Genomic DNA, 25,154 nt, shown 5'->3' with positions numbered 1-25,154 from the left:
ATATTTGTCTATTCATATGCTTTGTTTAAGAATAAAATTATCTTTTATTTCATTGTTTTGTAGAACTTTTTAAAAATATTTTTTCCGGGGGCCCCTGGCTGGGTCAGTTGGTAAAGTGTGCAACTCTTGATCTTGGGCTTGTGAGTTCAAGCCCCATGTTGGGGTTTAGAGATTACTTAAAAATAAAATCTTTTTAAAAAATATGTATCTTTTCTATTAGGTTATATTATATAGTTCTTTTTCCATTCCTGATCTTCTTATTTGTACCTATCTCCTTTTTATTTTGATCAATCTGGCAGGGTTTGCTCATTTTATTAAGCCTTTATTATATGTTAGCTTATTATTTTATTAAATTTCTCCTCTCTTTGGGTTCATTGTATTATTCCTTCATTAATGTCTTAAATTGGATATTTAACTCATTTTTTTCCCAGTCCTTTTAAAAAATCTGTTTTGAAGCCTACGGATTTCCCTTTAAGTACTACGTTAGCCATATCTAACAAGTTAGGATATGTAATATTCCAACTTCCACTGCGATTTCTTTGACCAGTGGGTTACTTAGACATTTGTGTTTTGTTTTTTAAGTAAACTCAGTGCTCATTGTGGGACTTGAACTCACAACCTCAACATCAAGGGTCACATGGTCCACCAACTGAGTCAGCCAGGTGTCCCTATTTTATTTCTTTTGAGAGAGAGATTGAGAGAGAGGGAGGGAAGCAAGCAGGGGAGGTGCAGAGAGGGAGAGAGAGGATCCCAGGCAAGCTCCACACCAGTCAGTGCAGAGATCATGACCTGAGCCGAAACCGAGTCGAACGCTCAAATAACTGGGCCACCCACATGTCCCTTTTTGTCTTTAAACATGAGGTTTATATATCAGAACTTCATTCCTTTTTATGGCTAATATTCCATTGTACAAATATACCATAGTATCCATTCATCTACTTGGGTTGCTTCCACCTCTGACTACTGTGAATAATGCTGTGTGAATACTGGCATACAGGTATCTGTTTAAGGCTGTTTTCAGTTCTTTGGGGTACATACCTACGAGTGGGATTTTTTAGTTATATGGTAATTCGATGTTTAACTTTCTGAGAAAACCACAGCAGCTGCGCTGGTTCACATTCCCACCAGCAATGCACAAGGGTTCCAGTCTCCCCACATCTTTGCCAACATTTGTTTTTTCGGGGTTTTGGTTTTTTGTTTTATAATCGTGGTATCTTACAGTTTTGGTTTGCAGTTCCCTAATAACTGATGATGTTGAGGATGCTACTGACCATTTGTGTATCTTTGGAGAAAGATACACTGTCTATTCAAGGCCTTGCTCCTTTTTAATTGGATTACTTTTTTGTTGAGTTGTAGGAGTTCTTTATGTTGTCTGGATATTAGCCCTTTGTTAGATATGTAATTTGCAAGTAATTTGCCCATTCTTTGGGTTGTCATCACACTTTCTTCATGGCATCCTTTGATGCATGAAAGTTTTTAGTTTTAGTGAAGCCAAATTTATCTTTTGTTGCCTGTGCTTTTGGTGTCTTAAACTACTTCTCAATCCAAGGTCATGAAGATATGCTGTTTTTATCTAAGAGTTTTATAGTTTAGCTCTTAGATTCATTCTTAAGGGTCCAACTTCATTCTTTTGCTTGTGGATAGTTCTCCCAGCACTCTGTGGAAGAGACTGTTCTTTCCCATCCACATTCATTCTGGAATGACAGAATTTCTGCACCCAGAGAAACTCAGTCAATAATTTTCCATTGTTATAGTCAAGAAATTTGCTGTTTAATTCATTTCTTTAGCAGAAAGATTCCTTTGGCTGCTCCCCCCCCCCCCCCCACCGTGTCTTCCATTTTACTATAAATGTGAATTTGCTTGGGATTCATTTGGCTTCCTGACTCTGTCAGGTGTCAGTAGCCATTTCTGGAAAATCCTAAATTACAATCTCTTTGAATGTGTCTTCTCTTCCATTCCGTCTGCTCCCTTCTGGCAGAGCTAACAGATGTACCCTGTGGCCCTCATTCTTTTCCATGGCTCTTAGTCACTTTGTAAATAGTCTCTTCTTTTTCATATTTAGTTGCTTCTTTTATTTCTTAGAAAATGAGGTACCCAAGTGCAGTCTTATGGTTGGGAATTCTCTGGAGAATCTTTCCCTTTTATTCCTACTCTACTGTAGACCAAACGTCTCTACCACCTGCCTTGAGTGGGAGGTTGGAGTGGCTCAGTTTATTCCCAGCAGCTTAGCTATTCATTTAAAAAGACATCTTGTTTTGTCATCAAGCAGTTTGAGTGTTTTGCACCAGGAGGCTTTGGCTCCTGTTCCCTCTCCTAGTCCTGACTGGCTGGCAGCAGGGTTTATTCTTTGTGCTGCTTCCCAAGTGGTCCTTGTTTCTGTGATGGCCTGATTTTTCTCTTGCACTAGTCCAGACCTCAGGTTTTATCTCCTTCCATTGTCTTATATCTCTTTTCAGAGCACCTCCATCCCTGCCTTCAGCTACCGGTTTACATATCCATGGATAAATGTCAAGCTTTTCGTTTTCTAGCAAGAACTTTCTGGTGAATGTTCCTGTGCCATTTGCTGTTCCTATATCTGTTCAGCTCCTTTTAAATTACTGCTTTCCTAATGAGGCAAAATTCTTCCATAATGAGCTCCTGTAAGTAGATCACCGTGGGAGAGGGACCACACCAGCAGGAGCTCCGAAGGCACAGGGATGGGTGCCATCTTCAGCCTAGTCTTCTCCCCTGGCAGTGACCGGACTGCTTACAGTGCAGAGCCCCCCACACCCCTTGGTGCTGGAACAGGTTCGGGAAAGCTCTTGCCGCAGTCCATACCCCCTTTTTAAATTTCAAATAAGAGATTACTGGCTTCTCAAAACTGCCATCTTTACCTAGACTTGCAATCCTTACAGTCCTCCTCCTGGGGCTACTATCACAGGTGGGGCAGGCAGCCTACTTCACACCCAGTGCTGCAGAGTTCTGTCAGAGGAACGCTGGATTTCCATTTGCTCTTTACTCTGTTTTGCACTGCAGTGATTCTGCGGGGGGTTGGGAAGTAGTGCTCTCTTTAGGCCACAACTTTATTTTTTTTTACTTTTTTTTTAAGTTTATTTTCAGAGACAGAGTGAGTAGGGGAGGGAGGGGAAAGAATCCCAAGCAGGCTCTGCACTGTCAGTAGAGAGCCCGGTGCGAGGCTCAAACTCACGAACCTGAGCTGAAATCATGAGTCAGACGCTCAACCAACTGAGCCATCCAGGCTCCCCTGTGCCACAACTTTAAAACTAGAAGTCACACTAAAAGACCAATCTTCTATTCCTGGGCTGAACACTTCCTGGTTAATTCTCCTGTTAAGATTCTATTTGCTTATATTTTATTCAAGACTTTTACCTTTATGTTCAGAACAAAAGCAGTCTATTTTTGGCATGTTCTGTCTGTTTTTAGGGCTCCTGAAATTAGCGGTGTCATTCCCTGTGTTTATTTACTCTCTGGAACAGTCTGAATATATAACACCAGGATTATCTGTTCCTTGAAGGTTTTGTAAAATGACACCTGTAAAACTACATAGTTTAGCTTGGTTCGTTTTTCTGGGAAGAGTTTTAACTTACTCAGTTTTTTTTTTTTAATTTTTTTTTTTTTTCAACGTTTATTTATTTTTGGGACAGAGAGAGACAGAGCATGAACGGGGGAGGGGCAGAGAGAGAGGGAGACACAGAATCGGAAACAGGCTCCAGGCTCTGAGCCATCAGCCCAGAGCCTGACGCGGGGCTCGAACTCCTGGACCGCGAGATCGTGACCTGGCTGAAGTCGGACGCTTAACCGACTGCGCCACCCAGGCGCCCCTTACTCAGTTTTTTAAAAACTGCTTTGGTGTAATAAGATTTTCTGTTTCTTGATTCTGTGATAACTCATGTTTTCCTGGAAATTTTTTCCATTTAAACTTTTCAAATTTATTGCCATAAAATATCCTTAGGAACTAGGGGATGGGGTTCGCTTTATCTGTATTGCTTGCATTTTTTTGCCATGAGAGCTTCATGTGTGAATAAAATGAAGACCAGATGGCATTCACCAAATGATGACTGATATCCTAAGGTGGTGGGGAGGGGAATAAGAGCAACAACCCTGATCCTGCCTTCTACCCCAGCAACCCCTGTGCTCTGCTCAGTCTTTCTCCACCTTCTCTTCCTCAGTTTTAGGGAAAGTCCTCAGTGCTGTGGGCAGTGCCCAGCTACTGATGTCCCAGAAATTCCAGCAGTTCCGGGGCCTCTGTGAGCAAAACCTGGTGAGTGTGGTTCTTCCTCCTCCACTGCAGGGCTGCCAGCCACCGGCTGCCCGCCAGCTGTCCAGCTGGATTAGCCCCCCCTCCTCCTCCACCCCCAAGCCTCTCACCTCCTCCCTAATACGGAGAAGGTGCTGGTGACAAGTGTCCGTGCCCAGCACAAGGGAAGGGCCAGGGATGGTCCTTCCAAATTTCTACTACTTCTTGAAATAGAAAAGTGAACCCTCTGTGAAAAGAGCCACATGAAACTTAAAAATCTCTTAGCGTTGATTTATTTATATTAAACATCCTCTAAGAAGATGGGTAAGAACTAAAGACATACCACCACGAGGCTTGGTGGTTTGCTTTTTCTTTCAATCTTATCTCTCAGGAGGGTAGCTTTTCCTGTGGAAGCCTCTCCAGACGGCCAGGGGTGGTGTGCTCCTAGGGCTGGAGGACAGTGGCGAGTGTTTGTCTCCGGACCTGCAAGGGTTTGGGGCTTACTTGGCTGGGGCAATCACCATGAGGAATATGTTCCCAGAGAACCCCACGGATTCTGTAATCATACCCACCTTGCAGTGATCCTGACTTCTCCCTGCCTCACTGTAAGACCAGGGCCAGGAACTTCTTTTACAGAACAGTTTTCTGCCTGGCATACATTGGGAACACGGAGGCCTCAGTCCCATGTATGTGCCGGGCCTGCTCTCATGATGGGACTCTTTCTCTCAAAGATCTGCACCATCAGATCTGGCAGTGAGCAGGAAATGGCTTCCTTCCCTCATATAGATACTGACCCTGAGAACAGCAGAGCACGACTAGGCCTCAAGAGACCCTAACCAGGGCTGGCAGGGGTGGGGTACTTGGGGTGGGGTGCAAGAGGGGCCTCTGCCTCGTTTGCCCCACTGATCCCCATCTCCCCCACAGAACCCTGAAGCCAACCCGCGTCCAACAGCCCAGGACCTGGCAGGGTTCTGGGACCTGCTACAGCTGTCCATCGAGGACATCAGCATGAAGTTTGATGAACTCTACCACCTCAAGGCCAACAGCTGGCAGCTGGTGGAAACCCCCGAGAAGAGGAAGGTGAGCATGGAGCAGTGCGGAGGGGAAGTCCAGGGACAAATTCCTGGTCGGCAATAACGCTGCCCACATCGGTCAGTGCTGCTTGGCTCCCTTCTCCGTGTGTCGTCTTTAAGCTGGGGGCTCACGTCCATCAGTGCGCGGGGTCCATGCTCGGCTCTCGTCCAGCATGCCGCTCGCTCTGTGTAGTGGAAGCCGCCCCCTGAAGCATGCCATCCCACCCTGCATGTTAAGAAATGGGGCTCCTAAGAGACACGTGCCACAGCCCAGAGCGCTAGCATAGATGTGGCTGTTGGAACTTTGGAGGCAGAAAAACAGTCCTCCTGGGGCCAGCCTCTTCCCGGAGGCACAGGCTTCCTTCTGTAAAACTGTGGCACCCAGTGACCCCTGTGGTTATTGGACTGTGGCCCTTGTGAGTTCTGATCCCTAGAAAAGCATGTGAAATGTGGCCTGGGAGTCAGAGGCTCTAAACTTAAAGCCCATCTCCAGCCATGTGACTCAGGCTGTCAATGGTTCAATGCAAGGGTGGGGACAGGTGATCTCTCCATCCCTTCCTGCCAGAACACTGTAGGATTCTAAGCTTGCTTTCTGCTCCTATGCGTTGTGCTATTCCCACTATCATCGCTTCTTGTGGCTTTCTGATTCCAAATGTGTGTTGCTTGTGCCCGATGTGGGGAGGCTGGGGTGGAGACTCCAACTGCCGGCAATATAGCGGGTGGTAGCGCCACACAAAAGGTGCACCTTTATTTTATTTTTCTTCCCTCCTCACTGTCTCACTAAAGGAAGAGAAGAAACCACCCCCTCCAGTCCCAAAGAAGCCAGCTAAATCCAAGCCGGCAGTGAGCCGCGACAAGGCCTCCGATGCCGGGGACAAGCAGCGTCAGGAGGCCCGCAAGAGACTCCTGGCGGCCAAGCGGGCGGCTTCTGTGCGGCAGAACTCAGCCACAGAGAGTGCGGACAGCATCGAGATTTACGTCCCTGAGGCCCAGACCCGACTCTGAGACCAGGAAGCGGGAAGCAAACAATTTTAAGTCATTAAAAAAACAAAAACAAAAAACACAAACTAAATGTGAATGGAACACAATTTTCTCAACCTTTAGGATGGTTATTCTGTCCAGAGACCCTGAGCCAACTTTCAAATTGACACATACAAGGGCTCACGATTTGGCTTTTTTGGGTCCCTTCCAGCTTTAGGTTTATGAAGACTTCATACAAAAGAAAGTCAACAAAAATACGAAACTATAAAACGTTTTTCCCCCTCTTGCTGGCCGCGGTGGACTAGGTAGACGGACCTCGGCAACTCCCGGCCCAGCCTCCGGACTGCGGTCTTTTTACTTGTTCTATCTAACGGGGACTCGCACTAGCTTGTTTACAAGACGAGGACAGTCCGAGGACAGCCTGGGGCCCCTGCCATGTCCTTCCTTCTCCTCCAGCCACCCTGCTCTGACCTTGCAGTTTTCATTCTTACGTTTTTCTCTTTTCCCTTCAGAGCCCACACAGGGGTCACCGTCCTAGCTGTCGGCTTGCTGGTTCTCAGCCCTGTTTGTGGTTGAGAGCCCAGAGGACAGAGGTGGATACGCACCCCTGCCCAAGTGCTCACACACACTCACGTGCACACGCAGGTACAGGCTCCCCACAGCAGAAGCAGCCAGCCCCAGGCAAGGGGACGGGGGTCCTCGCCTCTCCGAGAAGGGGAGGAGGGTTGAAGTCTTTGGGGAAAAAAATGAGATAAAAGCCACAGTTATCACACTCCAGACTCCCGCCTTTTTCTTCTCACCAACCCCCTCTTCCTTCAGTAAAATGTTTGATTCAGAGTGACTTGCAGGGGACACTCGAGAGAGGAACCCCATTTTCCAGGGGCTGTCTGTCCCTGGCCAAGCCTGTGTACAGTACCTGAGGGGCGGGCGGCTGCGTCTGTACGTATGTGTACATATGCACATAGACCTTAGAGTGTATATTTAACAAACGCCCCTCTGCTCACCCATGCCCACCAGCGCCGCCGCTGGCTCTCGGGGCACCTGGCAGGAGGCGGGTGTGTGAATAGCATATATTTTTACATGTACTATATCTAGGTGTGTGTACAAGTGTGTGTAAAAATATATACCTTGTGTGTAAGCGGCCTTTTTTTGGTCTCCCACCTGCCCCCTGCCATGGGCCCATCTGCCCAGCCTCTTGAGTTTTCTGGGGTTTTGTTTTTTGTTTTTTTGTTTTTTTTTACCCCAATATTCCTTCTCTCTCCCTGCCCCCCAGCCCCACTCCCAGGGTGTCATGAGCCCTGAGCTGCAATGGCCCGGGCCTGCAGGGTTGGGGGCAGGCAGGGCGAGGGGGAGGCCCAGCCCTCAGCGAGCTCAGTGCACGAGGAGGGCTGCTCTCTACCATGGAGACAGAGCTGGCATTAGAGACGTCCTCGTGTCTGGCACTTGCTGCAGGGGCCCCGGGTGAACTGAGGGCCTGCTCTGGGGCCCCATTCCAGCTTGGCCGCCGTCTGTGACCTTGGGCAAGTCACTTGACCTCTGTGTGCCTCAACTTCCTCCTCTGTAAAATGGGGACAGTCCCTGCCCCTCCCTACCTCACAGGCATGTTGTGAGAATAAATGAGGTAACGTGTACCAAGGGCTCATGGTGTTCTTGCAGCGGGATGGGCCAGGTTGGGGTGAGGTGGGTGAAGTGGACTCCCGAAGAGACTGAGCCAGGCCCCCTTCCACATGGCAACTCTCAGAGACAGGCGGACCTGAGCGTAAACCGTAATTCCAACTCTAGCACAACCCACGTCATGGCCCTGGGCAAGAGAACAGCTCTCCATTCCCTCACCTGAAAAATGCACAGCATCTACTTTAACCTGCTTCCTGTAAGAAACAAGTACTTTAACTCATAGTTTCTACGTGAGAGCCACGATAGGCTGCCCTCACCCACAACACAGTCCCAGCTCGGCTCGCACAGCTCCCAGGATGGGGTGCGTGGCACCCCCAGCCGCTACCTCCCCCTGACAGTTAAAGGCACTGATCGCACTTCCTGAGCACCTGCTCTCCCAGGCCAGGGCCTGGCAGTCACAGAATTCATGCTCTAGTTGGGGAGAGAGAGACACTGAACAAATCCCATGTGAGTTCAAGTCTCCAACAGGTGGCAGAAAAGCAAGGCCAGGAGGCTGTGGGAAGCTGTGACAGCGCCACCAAACTGGGCAGGAGCACTCTGATAGAGCCCAGGAGGACAGTGGCTATTCACTTGCTTTGGGGGATGTCGAACCTGGGGAAAGTGCCTTCTGGGCAGAAGAATGTTCAGCACCAACGCCCAGTGGTAAGAACATGCCTTTTAGGAAGTTCTTGGGCCAAGCTGAGCTTCAGACACCTGGCCTCCTCACTTGGCCCCACCCAGCTAAGAGGCAGTGACCCCTGGCTCTGGATGCACAGAACTGCCTTCCCAGGAGCTTTGTTCAGGCTGCCTCTGTGGGGCCTCTCCAGAACTCATCCCACCCTGTGGGCCAGACCCCTGCACTCAGAGCAGCATGCCCTCATCTCTGGATCCTGTTAGTGGTGGCTGAGCACCTGCTGACTGTGGGTGGCTCTCATGACGTCCTGGGGCTGGAGCCTCCCTGGCCCTACACCGTTCTGAGACCCGGCTGGGGGGTGATTAGAAGGGTAAGTGAAGAGGTTTCAGGTTGCCCTGGGCACTGAGTCAGACATTCAGAGGTGAGCGAACACAAGAGGTGGCCAGGCTGGACTTGAGGGCCACTGTCCAGCTAGCAGCCCAGCTCTACTCCTGACAGGCCTGAGAGGACGAGCAGGGACCTTTACCCTCAGGGCCTGAGTGTTTCTGCTACAGCAGGGGAGAGGCCTTAAGGGTTGGATCAGGGTCTCTGGCAGGGATCCTGAACTCCCTATAGCAGAGCACAGCGAGAGGGAAGCACCTGGGGTGCAGAATCTGGGCCTCCACTCCCAGCCCTGCTGTCACCACAGTGGGGGACCCCCCAACCAGTTGAAAGAATTGTGTAACAAACACCCAGTCAACTTTTGCCGTATTTGCATCATCCCTCACAGGTACATACAAACATTCCCCCCCTCCCCTGGAGCTGTTTGAAAGTAAGTTGCATACACCATACTTTACCCCCAAACACGCCAGGCAACTCCTGAGAATAAGGACATTCCTGCACGACCACAAAATACCATCCTTACTCTCTAATTTAACAAAGGAGTGGTCCACGTGCACCCCTCCTTACCCAGGAGACCGCCCAGGGCCCAGACATTAATACCAAAGCACAGCCACACTCCAAATGCCCCAATAATGTCATCTATGCCTCTTCCTTTGTACCCACCCAGGATCCACTTAAGGATCATTCACTGCTTTCAGTTATCATGACTCTTAAGTCAGAAGAATCTGAATCAGAAACAGTTTCCCTACTTTTTTGTTTTTCACGACACTGACGTCTTTTACATGTCCAAGTAACTTGTAGATTGTTGCATGATCTGAATTTATATGTTCTCATGACTGGGTTCAGATTAAACGGTCTGAACAAGAATATGGCTACGATGATATCCCATTCTCTGTGCTTCCATCACGGAATCATCTGTCACTTTAGGGAAAGACCAACAGCAGCTTCCCAGAGAAGCTGGGAATGAGTCCTCAGCCTCTGCATTTCCAAAGCCCCGTCCTTGAGGGAACAGAAAGGATCAAGGGACTGCAGACTGTGGGATGGTGCTGGGGAAGAGGCAGAGGGAGCAGGGAGCCTGTGCACCGACTCTGGGTCCCTGAGAACCACACTTAGGGCCACAGATCCCCTTCCGGACTCCCTACTCTGCCAGGGTCATGAGTTCCCAAGCCTTGTGTATTCCCTACCAATGGCCTGAGAGCAGAAGGGAATGCCCAGCTGCAGCCTGAGGCAGCACTGGGTTCAGAGGTCTTATGGCCAGGACAGCAGGACAAAGCCATTGCCACCAGTGGCCTGCCAGCCAGGAACCATGTGGACACCAGCACAGGTAAGTGCTGGTGAGGATCCTCAGACCAATTGAGAAACATTCCTACGACCATCACCAGACTGGAGTTTCTAAGAGAAATGTAGAATGAAGTTGTGTCTCCTGAGCTTCGGAACCTGGCTGATCTGAAAAATCACTGTGGCTCCTACTGCCTCTCCTTAAGGCAGCCAGAGGAACTTTATAAAAATCCTGCCTCCACTAGCTCCAGAAGTCACCCTCTCTGGTCAGAAGACTTTGCAGCCTGCCCAGTGCCAGCAGGAGAAAATCCAGCCTCTTCGCCTTGGCCTCAGAGGCCCCTGCCCCCCTTTCCAGCTGCACCTCCCATGAGATCCCATCCTGAGCTCTGTCCTCCAGCCTCACCTCAGGCCTTGCAGGGAGAGCCATGGCTCCCCACAAATGCAGTGAACATTTACTCCTTCCTCAGCCCTCAGGCCAGTTGGCAGTTCCTCAGGGAAACCCTCCCACAGTACCTGGGCCAGGCCAGGTTGATGCAAAACCCCTGCTCTAGACTTGGAGCACAAGAGCCACTTCACTTTTCCTTCTTTGTTTCTGTCACTAATGTGATACTTCCAGCCATATGATTTTAAGTGAATATCTGTCTCTACCAGCAGACAGTAGGCTCCCCGAGGGCAGGAATCGAGTTTTTTCACCAGCCCCAGTGCCTAACACAGAGGGGAGCTTCAAGAACTATTACTTCCTAAATATTTTCCCCCCTTGTTGGGGGAAGGAGAGGTGGGACTTCACAGAGAAGATAATAATTTGAGCTGGGCTTTGAAGGATGAGTAGGAGTTCTCCAAGCGGTGGCAAAGAAAGGCACAATAAGCACAGAGGCAAAAGTGTGAGGCTGCTGCAGCTCGGGCAGGGGCCTTGAATGCCAGGTTAAGTAGTAGGGCTTTCACCAACTTTGAATGGAGCAGGAACATTTCCTTCCACAGAACCCAGCTTCCCATGAGACAGGGGTCCCCTGTCCCAGCCTCCAGGGGGCCATGGTACCCTAGTGACCCAGCCAGCATCAGGGTTTGTCTCTGGAACATGTCTGCAGCACCCAAACCTTAACAGGAAACCTAGGCCCTTGGGGGTCCTCAGCTGCTAATGCCTTCAACTTTCTATAGACTGACAACTCCCACATCTGAATCTGCAACCTGTACATTTCCTTGAACTCCACACTTCCCACTCACATCTCCACTGTGATGTCTAACAGGTGCTATCAAAATGAACATGTCCACCAACTAGTAAAGGGAGTAAGAAGGGTCAGAAAGTTGCCACTCAGCAACCATCATAACAATAACTGAATCACCAGTGGGTGTTAAAAGTCATGGGTGACAGTTTGATGAGGAATAGAATATTCGTTCTCCAATGAGCACCCCACAAATTACTTATTAATGAACATACTGATTACAAAAGGGAAAAATGGTAACTTTCTGATGAATAAAGCTGGCAGACACTACCTTAGCTAGATGGCCAAACTTATTGCCAATGAGGGGAAAAATTAACATCATACATCTCCTGATAAGACACACTGAGAAGGGCATAACATCATTTCTGTGATATTCCTGTCAAAAATCCATAACTTGAAGCTAATCATGAGGGAGCACCAAGTAACTGGCCTGGACTCTCCAAAAATGTTAATGTCACGAAAAGCAAAAGGTAAGGAACAGTTCCACATTGAAGGAGATGAAAGACATCTCAAAAGATGCATAAAAAGCACTTGACAAAACCCAACACCCTTTCATGATACAAAAAGCCAGAATTGAACTTCTCCAAGCTGATAAAGGGCATCCAAGAAAAATCCACAGCTAACATCATATTTAATGGTGAAAGACTGAGCTTTTCTCCTAAGATCAAGAACAAGACAAGGACACCCACTTTACTTCTTCTTCTTCTGTTCAACACTGTAGAGGAGGGCAATGTTGCCCCCAACCAGGGCAATTAGGCGAAAGGATGAATTAACTAATGAATGAATGGCATCTGGATTGGGAAGAAAGAAGCTGCACTATCTCTATTTGCAGATAACATAATGTTTCATATAGGAAATCCTAAAGCATCCATAAAAGAACTCATAAATGAGTTCAGCCATGTTCCTGGAAATAAGATCAATACACAAAAACCAACTGTATTTCTACTAAGATACAATAAAAAACAGATATTCAGTATTTGTCCCTGTTTCCTGGCACATAGCTCCTAAAACCCTTGGGAATCTCTGAGATGATGAAGGGTCTTCTCATGCTAATTAGAAGACTGGTGGTTGTGGACCCCTAGGAAGCTTCAAGGTAGGGTCTGACTGACAGGGAGACCAGGGCATGATTAGAGGACTTGGACTTTCAACCTCACTTCCCCAACCTCCAGGGAGGGAAGAAGGGATGGAGATTGAGTCAATCAACAGCCAATGATTTAATCATGCCTGTGTAAGGAAGCCTCCAACAAAACCCCTACGCAACAGGGTTTGGAGAGCTTGGGTTGGCTGGGACGATGGCATGCCTGGAGAGGGTGTGGAAGCTTTCCCCACCCCCACCTTGCTGTATGTACCTCCTGCCATTTGGTTGTTCCTGAGTTGTATCCTTTACAGTAAGCCAGTAACAGTAAGTTTTCCTGAGTTCTGTGAATTCTAGCAAATTATTTATCCTTGTGGGAGGATGCAGGAACCCCCAGTTTATAGCTAATCAGACAGAAATGTGGGTAACCTGGAGACCTAATATTTGCATATGGCATCAGATATGACAGCAATCTTGTGGGATTGAGCCCTTAAACCTGTGGAGTCTGACACTAACTCCAGGTAGTCAGAGTTAAAATTGAACTGAATTGTTGAACACCCAGTTGGTGTCCAGAAAACTGGAGAATTGGTTGGTATAGAGAAAATACCCACACATTAGGTGTCAAAAGTGTTGTAAACAGTCCAAGTATAGGGAACACTCTAAAAATAAACTTAAGGAAACAATTCCATCTACAATACCATCAAAAATAATAAAATACTTAGGATTAAGTTGAACAGAAAAAGCATAACCCTTGTACAGTGAAAACTACAAAACATCATGAAGAGAAATTCTAAAAGATCGAAATAAAGGGAAAGACATTTCACATTCATGGATCTGAAGACTTCATATTAAGGTGTTAATACTCCATTATGGTACTGGTAATACAAATTCAACAATTTTTATCAACCACCCCCCCTACCTTTTATGCAGAAATTGAAAGCCGATCTTAAAATTCATATGAAAATGCAAGAGAATCTAAAAAGCCAAAACAATCTTGAAAAGGAAGAACAAAGCTGTATGACACATTTCCTGATTTCAAAACTTACTACAAAACTATAGAAATCAAGATTGTGTGGTGCTGGCAGAAGGACAGACAAATCTATCAATGAAATAGAATTTAGAGTCCAGAGAGAAACACACACATTTAAGGAACTGATTTTCAACAAGGGTGCCAAGAACTTCAATGGGGAAAGAACAATCTTAACAAGGCGTGCTAGAACAATTGGACAGCCAAGTGCAAATGAACAAAGTTGCACCGTTACCTCACCCCACACACAAAATATACTCCAAGTGGATTAGAGACCTAAACTTAAGAGTGAACACCATAAAATGCTTAGAATAAAGCACACAGGTATAAACCCTCATGACCTTGGATTCAGCAATGGTTTCTTGGCTAGAATGCCAAAGGCACAAGAAACCAAAGGAAAAAAAAAAACAGATAAACTTCTCAAAGTTAGTAACATTTGTGCTTTTTGAAAATATCAAGAAAATGAAAAGATAACCCACAGAATAGTAAAATACATTTACAAGTCATATATCTGCTAAGGGTGTGATAGCCAGAATATATAAAGGAACTTTGCAACCCAACAACAAAAAGCAAACAACCAGATTTATGAGCAAAATATCTGAATAACCATTTCTCCAAAGAAGATATACAAATGTCCAATAAGCACATGAAAAGATGCTCAACACAGCATGTCATCAGGGAAATGCTAATCAAAACCACAATGAGCTACCACTTCACACCCACCAGGATGGCTGGAAGACAAGTATTGGTGAGGTGGTGAGGAAACAGGGGTATGTGAAATGGTGTGACCTTGTTGAAAACAGTCCCTCAAAATGTAAACATAGTTATCAACCCAGCAATTCCATTCTCAGATATAGATCCAAAAAAGTGAAAACACACACACACACACACACACACACATGTGCACCAATGTTCACAGCAGCACTATTCATGATGGGCAAAAAGTATAAATAACCCAAATGCCCATAAAGATGAATGGAAAAGAAAAATGTGGTCTCTCTATGCAATGGAATATTATTCAGCCTTAAAAAGGAAGAAAATTCTGACAGATGCTATAAGATGGATGAAAATTGAAGACATTATGCTAAGAGAAATGAGCCAGTCACAAAAGGACAAATCACTGAATGATTCCACTTACATGAGGCACCTAAAATAGTCAAATGCAGAGACAGAAAATAGAATGGTGGGTGCCCAGCGGCTGAGGGAAGAGAATAGGGAGTCAGCGTTTAATGGGTGTGGAATCTCAGGTGGGGAGGATGAAAGCGTTCTGGATGGATGGTGGTGAAACTTGCACAACAGTGTGATTATACTTAATGCCACTCAACTATACATTTTCAAATGGTTAAAATGGTTATTTTTATTTATTTATTTTTCACACACACACACACACACACACACACACACACACACACACACAGACTGGATTGGCTCCTGGACCAGAAAAAAAATTTCCGGGTAGGACATTGCTGGGATCATTGGCAAAACTTGACTATGGATTGTAAATCAGATAACAGTATTGAATCACTGTTAAAATTTTCCTGATGTTGATAAATGTGCTATGGATATGGAAAAGAATCTCCTTTTTAGGAGATACTCACTGAAGTATCTCCAGGTAAAAGGGCATGGTGCGTGCAAGTTACTCTCAAATGATGCTAGCAGAGGGCAGGGACATACATACACACACACAGAAAAGAGTATTATAAAGACAAATATTAACAATTGGAGAGTCTGGGTGACCTCTTTGTATAGTTCTTATGACTTTATTCTAAATCTGAAATCATTTCAAAGTTAATAGTTTAAAAAAATTAAGAGATCCAAAACAAAACTCTCATCTCTTCCCAAACCTGCTCCTTCCATAGCCAACCCGTCTGATTAAGTGGCAGCTCCCTCTCCTGCAGCTCAAACCAAAACCCTTGGGAGTCATCTTTGACTCTTCCACATACATTCCAATCCATGTGTAAATCCTATTGGATGCAACTTCAAAAATCTCCAGAACCCCACCCCTTCTCCCCAGCTACCACGCTAGTCTGAGCACATCATCTCGCTGAAAAGCTCCTCACTGGTCTCACCCAGAGGGATTCAGTTAAAACATAAGCCAGATCATGTCACCCTTCTGCTCAGAACTCTGATGTCTCATGGTGGCCTACAAGGAGCCCCAGGCTAGGTCTAGGTCCCCACTGCTTCTCAGACCTCATCTCCCACCCCTCACCCCCCACCCCCTCTTCACACTCACACTTGCCTCTGGCTGCTCCTAGACCAGAGCTGGGCAAAATCCCCCTCCCTGCCTCCAACACTCACTGGGTATGGTTCACTCTGTTACCGCTGCAAGTTGGCCCAAATGTCACTTCCCAGGAGGTATCCCTCCTTCCTGCCTGTTTCTTTCTCTCTCCGGTCCCTCTGCTTTATTCTCCTTCAGGGACCTCATTTCTCTCTCCAGGTCATGTATGTAGCAGCTACTCGTTCACTCCACAAGAACAAATGTCTCCCCAGTGTGATTACTTTAGTTCACCGCTATTTCCCTAACACTCAGCACAGGGCCTGGCAGGTAATAAGGTGTCAGTTAATATTTACAGAATAAGTAACTAGGTGTTGGAAGGTTCCCCAGGAATGTCTGTGTTGGTTTAAAACAGGGCCAAAAGAGGGGTGCCTGGGTGGCTCAGCCAGTTGACCATCCAACTTCAGCTCAGGTCGTGATTTCACGGTTTATGGGTTTGAGCCCCATGTCGGGCTCTATGCTGACAGCTCAGAGCCTGGAGCCTGCTTCTGATTCTGTGTCTCCCTCTCTCTCTTTCTGCCACTCCCCTGCTTGTGCTTTCTTTTGAAAGTAAATAAAACATTTAATGTTCATTTATTTTTGTGAGAGAGAGAGAGACACAGTGTGAGCAGGGGAGGGGCAGAGAGAGAGGGAGACACAAAATCGGAAGCAGGCTCCAGGCTCTGAGCTGTCAGCACAGAGCCCGATGTGGGGCTCGAACTCATAGACCGTGAGATCATGACCTGAGCCAAAGTCGGACGCTTAACCGACTATGCCACCCAGGAGCCCCATAAATAAAACATTTAAAAAGGATGGGGGGCAGAAAAGGCTGGGCTGGAGTCCAGGTGGAGAGGGTGTTCCTTCAGGGGTCAGAATGATGGGCAGGACATGATGCACCATGGGGGAGGGGATGGGTCTGTCCTCTCAGATGCCATCCTTTCACTAAGGCCAACAAGAGTAGGTAAGGGGTGCTGCCGCCCTGAGGCTTTGAGGAGGCACCCATGCTCCCCCAGCCCCTGCCCTTATCGCTGGCTCCCAGGATGCTACCTGGCTCTTTTTTGCCACTCTTTTCACTGAATCTTCATCACCACCCTCCTATTTTACAGGAAACTGAGGACAGCCTGAAAGGGGAGTGATGTGGCTGAGGTGGGCTATTCCGTTGCAGTCCTAATCCCCAGGTGAAGCCCCCACACCAGCGGAGCCTGACTGGTGACCTTTTCATGTGAGGATGTTGGGGTACATCTGATACGCCTCTTCTTTCAGACTGGGAAAAAAGCCATACTTGGTTTGGTGGAAGGAAGCCCTCCCACGGGAATGGGCCGGGCAGCGGGGCCTTTGGGGGAAAGTTGGGGGTAGGATCTCAGAACTGAAGATCCTGGATGTCCTTCTGCCAGTCTCACTAGGAAGGAAGGGACGGCCCAAATAAATCCCCCTCCCGTGACAATCAGGGGAGAGGGGGCCACCGTTCCCCCGCATCTCCTCCGGGCGTCACGTCCCCAGCCCGCTCTGGGAAGTCGTACCGCCTCCCGCCCGTGAGTCAAGGCCAAATAAGGCCTCGCGGGTGCGCCGCCCTGCCCCGCCCCTCCGCGCATACATTCTTCTGCCTTGTAAGGCCGGTGCGGCCCCGCCCACCAAGCCCGGAGCTGGACCCGACGGCCCGCGCCCCGCACTTGCTCAGCACGGAGAGCGAGCACCTTCTTCGCACCAGGTGGGAGCCGCGGCCGCGGGGGGAGGGCCAGGGTAGGCGATGTGAGGCCCCACAGGGACGCCGAGGATCTCGGCAAGGACAACCGTCATGGGGCTGAGGCTGTGAGTTGCGGGTCAGACCGGACTCTGGCGGGGCTGGGCAGCAGGGAGACTGTTCTAGGCTCTGGGAGCCGGTGCTCCTTTGGTGAGGGAACACTGTCCAGGCCCTTCCCATTTGCAGTGGAGTTTCAGACGCCAAGCCCAGAGCTCTGGGGTGCCCAGAAGGGGAGGGAGTTGTGGTCACCCTGTGTTCCCTGCCCCAGAAAACCCATGTGTGTCACAGACAGGCTCCTTGGGACCCCCTCCAGAGCATCCGTGTCCTCTCCCCTATCTCCTGGGGCAGGAGAGAGGGATGAGATAAGGGTAACCCCACCCCACACACACCAATGCTGTGTGAGAGCACTTGAGACTTCCATGCACTAGGCCATCTGTCCAACTGTGCCTGTTGGGTGGGAAGGGTCTGTCAAAGGGCTCTGGAGCCAGACAGGGACCTGGGCCAGGGGACCTCAATCCCTGCTGGTCCTCCCCAGCTTTCTAACTGCTCTGAGGAAGGAGTCAGATCACTCAGCCAGGGAGGAGGTGAATTTACTAGCAAGGCATCTGGCACCACCAGCCATAGGAACCAAGAGATAATGGAGGACACAGGCACCAGAAGAAGGGAGATGTCACCTAGTTGCAGCCAGTCCAAATACCAGTTATATCTGATTCCCTAGGGTCTAGGACCCCCAGGAGCAGGTTCCAGGGCTAAGGGACTAGCCTGTCCCTGACCCCGTTTCCTCAACCAAGCCTATAAACCACCTCTAGTCACACAGAGCCCTCAGCTGTAGTAGGCCCACCACCAGGAGCCTCTTAGGGTATGTGTTTCCTTCTGTGTTCAGTCATCAAGGGCACCAAGGGCTGGCCATTACCACCCACTGACCCAAGCCTAGCCCAAGCATCCTGGCTGCCTGTTGGGCTCTACCCCCCTCATGGGCACAACACTTCCCTTCTTGGGCATTAGTTCTTAAACTGCACAGTGGCGGGGGCGGGGGGGGGGGACCTCACCCTGCTTCCCAAGATTGCTGGGATGGACAAACCCTAACGCTCAGTGCTGGATAGATGAGGAAGGGGAAGCCACAGAGACAGAAGGGCCCAGCCAGTATCACAGCAGTGGGTGAGATCTCACCCATTCCTACCTCTGGCCATGGCTTCCTCTCTCCTCCCGGCTCCATCTGCATAGATCTTTGCAGACAGGAGGGCCATGGCAACAGTAATGATAACCATCACAGCATCTCATGACTGGGTTACTTGTTGGCTTTCTATGGGTTCTGTGAGTCAAAGTTCCCAGAAAACAGAGGGCTTCAGGAAGGACTGGGCCCCTCAGAGCACTAAAGCCCTGCTGATGCCACCATCTCACTCCCGCCCAGCTAATGGGTGAGAAGGGCTTCTGTCTACCCACCCTGTACCCTGTGAGAAACACCCAGGGCCAGGTGTGTCAGTCCAGCAGAACACAGCAGCAGTCTGTCATTACTACAGATGGCTGTGGTCCTGGGGAAGGGCTGGGGCTGGCCAGGATCCCTGCTCAGCATTTAAGATCTCAAAGACCAAAGTCTGAGATGACTGGAACAGGGGCATGGGATAGAGTCCGAGATGACTGGAACAGGGGCATGGGATAGAGGCCAACAGACAGCTTGAGGGGCATTCATAACCACACAACTTGGGGCTAAAAACAGGCAGAGAAGGCTTTCTGGAGGCAGGCCCTGGACCAAGGGCTCAGGGCAGAGGAGAGAGGCAGGCAGTGGTCCTAAGTACTGAGCCCCAGCTGCGGGGCACATAGCACTAGGTCTTCAGGGGCACAGTCCCCATGAGCCATGACAAGGGTTGAGGGAAAGAGCACTGTGCTTTGCCTCAGTTTCCCCATCTGTACAGTGGGAGAAGTAGACTGGCTGCAGTTGCCATCACAGCATTAATTAAACAAGCATCTATTAGCCTATTAGTACATCAGGGGAGGGAGAGAGAGACCTCTAGGTGCTTACTGTCAAAGCAAGGGTCAGGGACCTGCTCCCCAAGGAGGTGTCTCAAGAACTAGGCTGGAAAAGGAAGGGCATTCAGTGGGAAGGACTAAGGAGGAAAGTCTGAGGGTGTCTGGGGAACATCCAGAGGTCCAGCATGGCTGGGTCATGGATGGCAAGAGGGACACAGTGAGGGGTGCCATGCTCAGTCAGACAAGGGTTGGAGGGGTTCACACAGGACCCTGAATGCCAGACTCAGGGGCCCAGACTTGTTCTGGAGTGAGGCAAGAACCTTCAAGGGCTTCAAGGTGAAGTGATAGGTGGTACAGGTCTGGATCTATATGGGATGGGAGAGACTAGCTAGAGGCTAGGAGGCCAGGTCTAAACAAGAGTGACAAGAAGCTGGGGCTCTCAGCCTGGGGAAGCCTCATGCCCCTATTAAGCACTGAGCAGTAAGAATAAGGAGTAGGGCCCAAATCAGGTCTATCATCCACCCAAGGGGCTGATCAAGTGTGGGCAAGTTGGGGGAGGGAACACTGCCCAGAGCATAGGCCTTCCAGAACATCCAGAACAGAGGGATAGGGAGGAGGAAGGAGGAGGAGGGGGAGGAGAGGACAAGAATGTCAAGAATGCAGGGCCACTGATCCAGCTCCATACTGCCAGGGGCAGAGGAGCTGGCAGGGAGCCTCACAATCTCCCACATTTCAACCCACCTTGTCACTTGGAGGGAGAGAAATGGAGAGTGTAAATGCTATTAAGGATTAAAAGAGATAAAGCAAGGACAGGTTGGCAACAAACCCAATCTTACCCAAACAGCCACAGCAAAAATAGCTTATTCTGTGCCTGGCACCATTCCAGTGGCTTCTCAGGCACTAAGTCAATGATTCCCTACTGCTGGGCATTCCCATTCCCAGATGAAGAAATTCACTGGGAGAGGTAGAGAAGTTGTTTATGATCACATAGAGCCCATGCCTGTCTGCTTCTGTGATGAGCTGGATGACAGGAGCCCCAAGCCTATGGGAGGCCTTGAATGCCAGGCCCAAGCACTGACAGCCCATCTAGGGTAGGCAGGAAGATTCTCTGGCCCAGGCTCATAAGCTCTTCCCCTGACACCCACTTCCTGCAGGGAAGCCCCACCCACCAGAAGCCAAGATGTCCAGCAAGCGAGCCAAGGCCAAAACCACCAAGAAGCGGCCACAGCGGGCCACATCTAATGTCTTCGCGATGTTTGACCAGTCCCAGATCCAGGAGTTTAAGGAGGCCTTCAATATGATTGACCAGAACCGAGATGGCTTCATTGACAAGGAGGACTTGCATGACATGCTGGCCTCGCTGGGTGAGCAGGGATGGGGGTGGCTGGGGTCTAAGCGGGCCCCGCAAGGGTTGCAACTGAGGCAGGCAGTGGGGCTGCTCGTCATTATAGAGTACGTCCCATGTAGTAACATGTGGTACCCACCCTGGAGAGCAGATGCCATTACTTTCTCCATTTAACAGACAGGGAAACTGAGGCACAGAGCAGTTCGACATTGGATCTGAACCCAGACAGGCTCACTCTAGAGCAGTGCTGCCTCAGGCAAATTTGTGGTAGGGGTGCCTGGTATCACTTCATTTAAAGCGAAGGATCAGCAACTAAAGAAAGTTTTAACTACACAGACTTTCCAGCATACAGATGGGGAAACTGAAGCCAAGTGCCTCCCCTTGTTCAGAAGTCACCCATGTCAGGCTCTTAGAGCCTCTCTGACTCCAGCGACTTCCTCAGGAACCTAGTACAATTCACCACTGCTCAGATGGGGAAACTAACACCCAGAGGCCAAGCCTCCAGATACCACCTCCCTAGTCTGTGGCCCCGCCCTCACATCCCTCCCATGTGCTAGCCACAAACACTACTCTCAGCATCAGTTCCTGGCACCTCCTTCATCCAGGTGAGAGCGTCTAGGTCAGACACTGGCTGGGGAAGATAGGAAGCCTCTGGCAGTGGAGGAGGCAGCCTGTGGAAGTCAAGCCCCAAGCTCTGGGGAGAGACAGACCTGAGTTAGCCCCTGGCATTGCCCCTCACAGCTGGGCAGCCCTGCTCTGAGCCCATTTCCCTTCCTGTGCAATGGTGACTGTGGCCCTTGTATACACACACGCCCAGGGTGTCTGGGGAGAGGACTGGGCAACCCTGAGTTGGAGGGTTGTTGACATCAGACACTGCCCCCTCGTGGGCCATCTACCCAGAAAAACCTGCATTCCTATTTGTAGCTCATGTCAGTGGGCCACAGGTCAGTCCTGGCCTTCTGGTTAAGAACATCATCCTCCAGTTTAAAAATAAGAGCAGCAGATAATAAAATAAGAAGAAGCTGTGCATGTATCTTAATTCTCAAAGCAATCCTACTAGGTAGATGTGATTATCATTCCCACTTTATAAATGAGGAAACAGAGGTTCAGAGAGGGTAAATAATTTGCCTGAGACCACACAGCTACTACGTAGTACAGCTGGGATTTGAACCCAGCAGTTGATTTGAGTATGGGGCTGTGCCAATTGTTCTGTATGATTTTACAACCACTGGTGCTATTTCACAATTCTAAGACGCGGGGGAAACCAAGGCACAAAATTGGGATTCAGACTCCAGTCTTTGTGACACCACAGCTCACTGGTTTAACCATTTTCAACACTGTGCCTGGAATCTGCGGTCTAGCTGATTGGGTTCCAATGCTGGCTCCACTCCTTACTTGCTGTGTGATCTTGGATAAGTGGCCTCACCTCTGTGTTTCAGGTCCCACACCTGTGAAGTTGGGGTGAGTATGCTGACCTCACAGCATGATGAAAGTTAAAGCAGTCAGGCATGTGGGGCAGCAGACACCATGGACAGTCAGCAAATGGTGACTCCTACACTTAAGAGGTCACGGATATTAGACCAGAGGTGGAAGCTGGCCAGGGCAGCCTGGAGAGCCCAGGGGAGGGAGCAGTCAGAAAGCGGGCTGCTCCAGCAAGATGCTGTGCAATTTACAAAATGTATTATCTCCTGCCTATGGGACTCAAACAGGCCATGAAGGGAGGGGACAGGGAGGTGGGCGGGGACAGGGCAGTGACAGCAGGCACAAATGTCCCTCTGCCACAGGGAAGAACCCCACAGATGAGTACCTTGAGGGCATGATGAGCGAGGCCCCGGGGCCCATCAACTTCACCATGTTTCTCACCATGTTTGGGGAGAAGCTGAACGGCACAGATCCCGAGGATGTGATCCGAAATGCCTTCGCCTGCTTCGACGAGGAGGCCTCAGGTCAGCAGCCTCCAGGTGGAGGCCTAGACAGGGCCGGGTCTGAGCACTTCACCCAGGGTGCCCACGGGGATGCAGGTGGGGCTGGGCTGTGCTGGGACTTGTCCCCAAAGGCCAGAATGGAAATCCCGCATCTGCTGGTTTCCACGGCCAAACCATGCCCTGTCCTTGTTCTCTTCCCCCAAATGCTAGACCACAAGAGCCCACAACCACCAAGACATCCCACTTCTTGAGTTCACCTGTTGGCCCAGCACATTGCCCCCACTTTAGACTTTCCCAGAAACTAAATCATTCTAGGCCCTTCTGGCCAACAAGGTACAAAAACCAGCCCCCATCCTCAAATCTTCCAAAGGGATTGCGTCCCACAAATAGTTTGTCCCAGACACAGGCCAGGATGATGCTGGCAGTGGTGACTTCAGTAGTTTCTCAGGGGCCACAGGCCCAAGTACATTCACATTTTCCTCACTACCTTCATAATCCCCTACCAGGGTGGCGGCATATTTTCATCCCCGATTTCCAGGTCAAACAGGCACAGAGAGGTTTAAGAACTTGCTCATGGTCACGCAGCCAGGAAGAAGGGGGAGGAGCATGTAAACAGGCAGTGGAACTCTAGGGCTCATGCTCTTAAAGTGAGACATACCCAGCCCCCCATACTTACAGCCCCAAGTACCCTACAGAAACACATAGAACCCTCCCTCTGGGGCTCTGGGAAGCTTGAACTGGCTGGAGGCCAGAGCTGTGTCTTTTCCTGGTCCTTCCCTCACTACAAGGTCTGCAAGGACTGGGGTTTGGGGTAGGGGTATTGGGCATGTCCCAGCTTGAGTCCTTGTCTCACAGACCCTGGCCCTGCCCCCAGGTTTTATTCATGAGGACCACCTACGGGAGCTGCTTACCACCATGGGCGACCGCTTCACAGATGAAGAAGTGGACGAGATGTACCGAGAGGCACCCATTGATAAGAAAGGCAACTTCAACTATGTGGAGTTCACCCGCATCCTCAAGCATGGGGCCAAGGACAAGGACGACTAGGCTGCCCCAGGCCCCTATCCCACTCACCTGCTCCCCACCCTCACTGTACACCAGCTCCATGCCCGTGACCCCACAGGACCCTCTCAGGGGATCCTCCCTCTGAGGGGTTAGGGGCCCAGCTCACAGTGGAGGAACAGGCTGAGAGCATACAGTGCCAGGCAGGGGGCACACAGCCAACATGAGGCAGGTGTTGCACTGTGACCCTCCGAAAGAGGACCATCTCCTAGAGAGCTGGGCCTCATGGGCTTTTCCCCGCAGGACAAGCCCCGTGTCCTGTCTGGGACACAACTTCACATGCACCCCCATGTAGGACAAGACAGCTCTTTCCCAGCCTCTGCCACAAACACAAACCTCACCAAGGTCCCTTCTCTGAGGACAGGATTCCAGACCCCTTCTTTGTGCCCTGCCCAGCCACCAGAACACAGCCCACCCCACCAGGAGTGTGATCCAGAAGATGCATGTAAACTGGATATTTGATCCAGGGGAGGCGGAATCTCTAATAGAAGTCTGAGCACTGCTTTGGGTCTGTGTGTCTGCTGCTGGGGTGAAATAAAGGAGCTCCTAATCCCTAAACACCCTCCTGCCCTCTCCTGTCCCCAGTGGCTGCCCAGACCCCTACCTTCCCCTGGCCAGGGAAAGACTCAGCTGAGACCAGACCAGAGTGGGGAGCAGACAGAGGTGCTGAGGGAAACAGTCCTTCTGGGAAGGAGAGGCCTGAGTGGGGAGGACCCACAGGAATCACCACAGCATATCTCAGGGGCACCGGGAGGTCAGGGGTCAAGGTCGCCCAGTCTTCAGGACTATAGCCTGGATCGCCAGGGACACCTCAATGTTCCTGGAAAGCCAGATGGTCCTGGAAGAACAGGAAGGCTTCGGGAACAGTGAGAAGAGTGCATCCCAGTAGCTCCGAGGTTAAGGTGGGAATGAATGGGTTTAAGGAATTCCCTGAGGTCAGCTCCAGGCAGCCACCAGGTGTGCTCTGGGCTGTGCCTTCTGCATCTGGAGGGTCAGTTCAGCCACAAGACCAGCTTTTTACATCCCACACGCACACAAGGTGAGCGAACCTGGGATCTCTGTTACACGTGAATGGTGGGGACACTGACAACAATGCCTGGGGCTTAAGGAGCAGAAATACTGGTTGAATGAACAGATAGCCAAGAGAAGCAAGGACTGCCTGAGGTCACCCAGTGGATCTGGGACATAGGGAGGGCTGAATCCCAGCCTCTAGATCCTCCACAGGGCTCAGGCCTGGGCTAGACACATCCCACCTGACCCCAGCAAAGGTTGGGGAACAGCTGCTGGGCCTGGCTTGACC

The 25,154-nt window shown here is 49.8% G+C and overlaps 2 protein-coding genes across 7 annotated transcripts in view; both read left to right on the top strand.

The window, feature by feature from the left end:
- The window catches only part of DLGAP4 (DLG associated protein 4), an 86,055-nt gene extending 78,133 nt beyond the window's left edge, over nt 1-7,922 (top strand). For all 5 annotated transcript variants that reach the window (XM_047068081.1, XM_047068080.1, XM_047068082.1 and 2 more), the window contains 3 exons: nt 4,170-4,261; nt 5,162-5,317; nt 6,097-7,922. In XM_047068081.1, the coding sequence (XP_046924037.1) occupies nt 4,170-4,261; nt 5,162-5,317; nt 6,097-6,315 (467 nt within the window). In that variant the 3' untranslated portion in view covers nt 6,316-7,922. The remainder of the gene's footprint in view (nt 1-4,169; nt 4,262-5,161; nt 5,318-6,096) is intronic.
- Nucleotides 7,923-17,416: 9,494 nt separating this feature from the next.
- Nucleotides 17,417-24,356, top strand: MYL9 (myosin light chain 9). 2 transcript variants are annotated; one of them, XM_047068957.1, is made up of 4 exons: nt 17,418-17,521; nt 20,677-20,886; nt 22,652-22,813; nt 23,667-24,356. In XM_047068957.1, exons 2-4 carry the CDS (start codon nt 20,703-20,705, stop codon nt 23,837-23,839), a joined length of 519 nt encoding a protein of 172 aa, XP_046924913.1. In that variant the 5' UTR covers nt 17,418-17,521; nt 20,677-20,702; the 3' UTR covers nt 23,840-24,356. The 2 variants fall into 2 exon arrangements, with proteins under 2 accessions (XP_046924914.1, XP_046924913.1); XM_047068958.1 differs by lacking the exon at nt 22,652-22,813 and having other exon boundaries at nt 17,417-17,521.
- Nucleotides 24,357-25,154: the final 798 nt, after the last annotated feature.

This window comes from Lynx rufus, unplaced genomic scaffold, assembly GCF_022079265.1.
Source record: "Lynx rufus isolate CCGP_SWC_20201006 ecotype Redwood Valley unplaced genomic scaffold, mLynRuf1.p SCAF_8, whole genome shotgun sequence".
Lineage (NCBI taxonomy): Eukaryota > Metazoa > Chordata > Mammalia > Carnivora > Felidae > Lynx > Lynx rufus.
Note: the sequence above shows the minus strand (reverse complement) of the source record. Positions and strands in the feature narration are given on the sequence as shown.

Excerpts from the sequence above, each read along its gene's own strand:
- MYL9 (XM_047068957.1), top strand. The coding sequence starts at position 20,703 with ATGTCCAGCAAGCGAGCCAAGGCCAAAACCACCAAGAAGCGGCCACAG. Across the intron at positions 20,887-22,651 it reads TGACATGCTGGCCTCGCTGG|GGAAGAACCCCACAGATGAG; the intron begins GTGAGCAGGGAT and ends CCTCTGCCACAG. Across the intron at positions 22,814-23,666 it reads CTTCGACGAGGAGGCCTCAG|GTTTTATTCATGAGGACCAC; the intron begins GTCAGCAGCCTC and ends CCCTGCCCCCAG.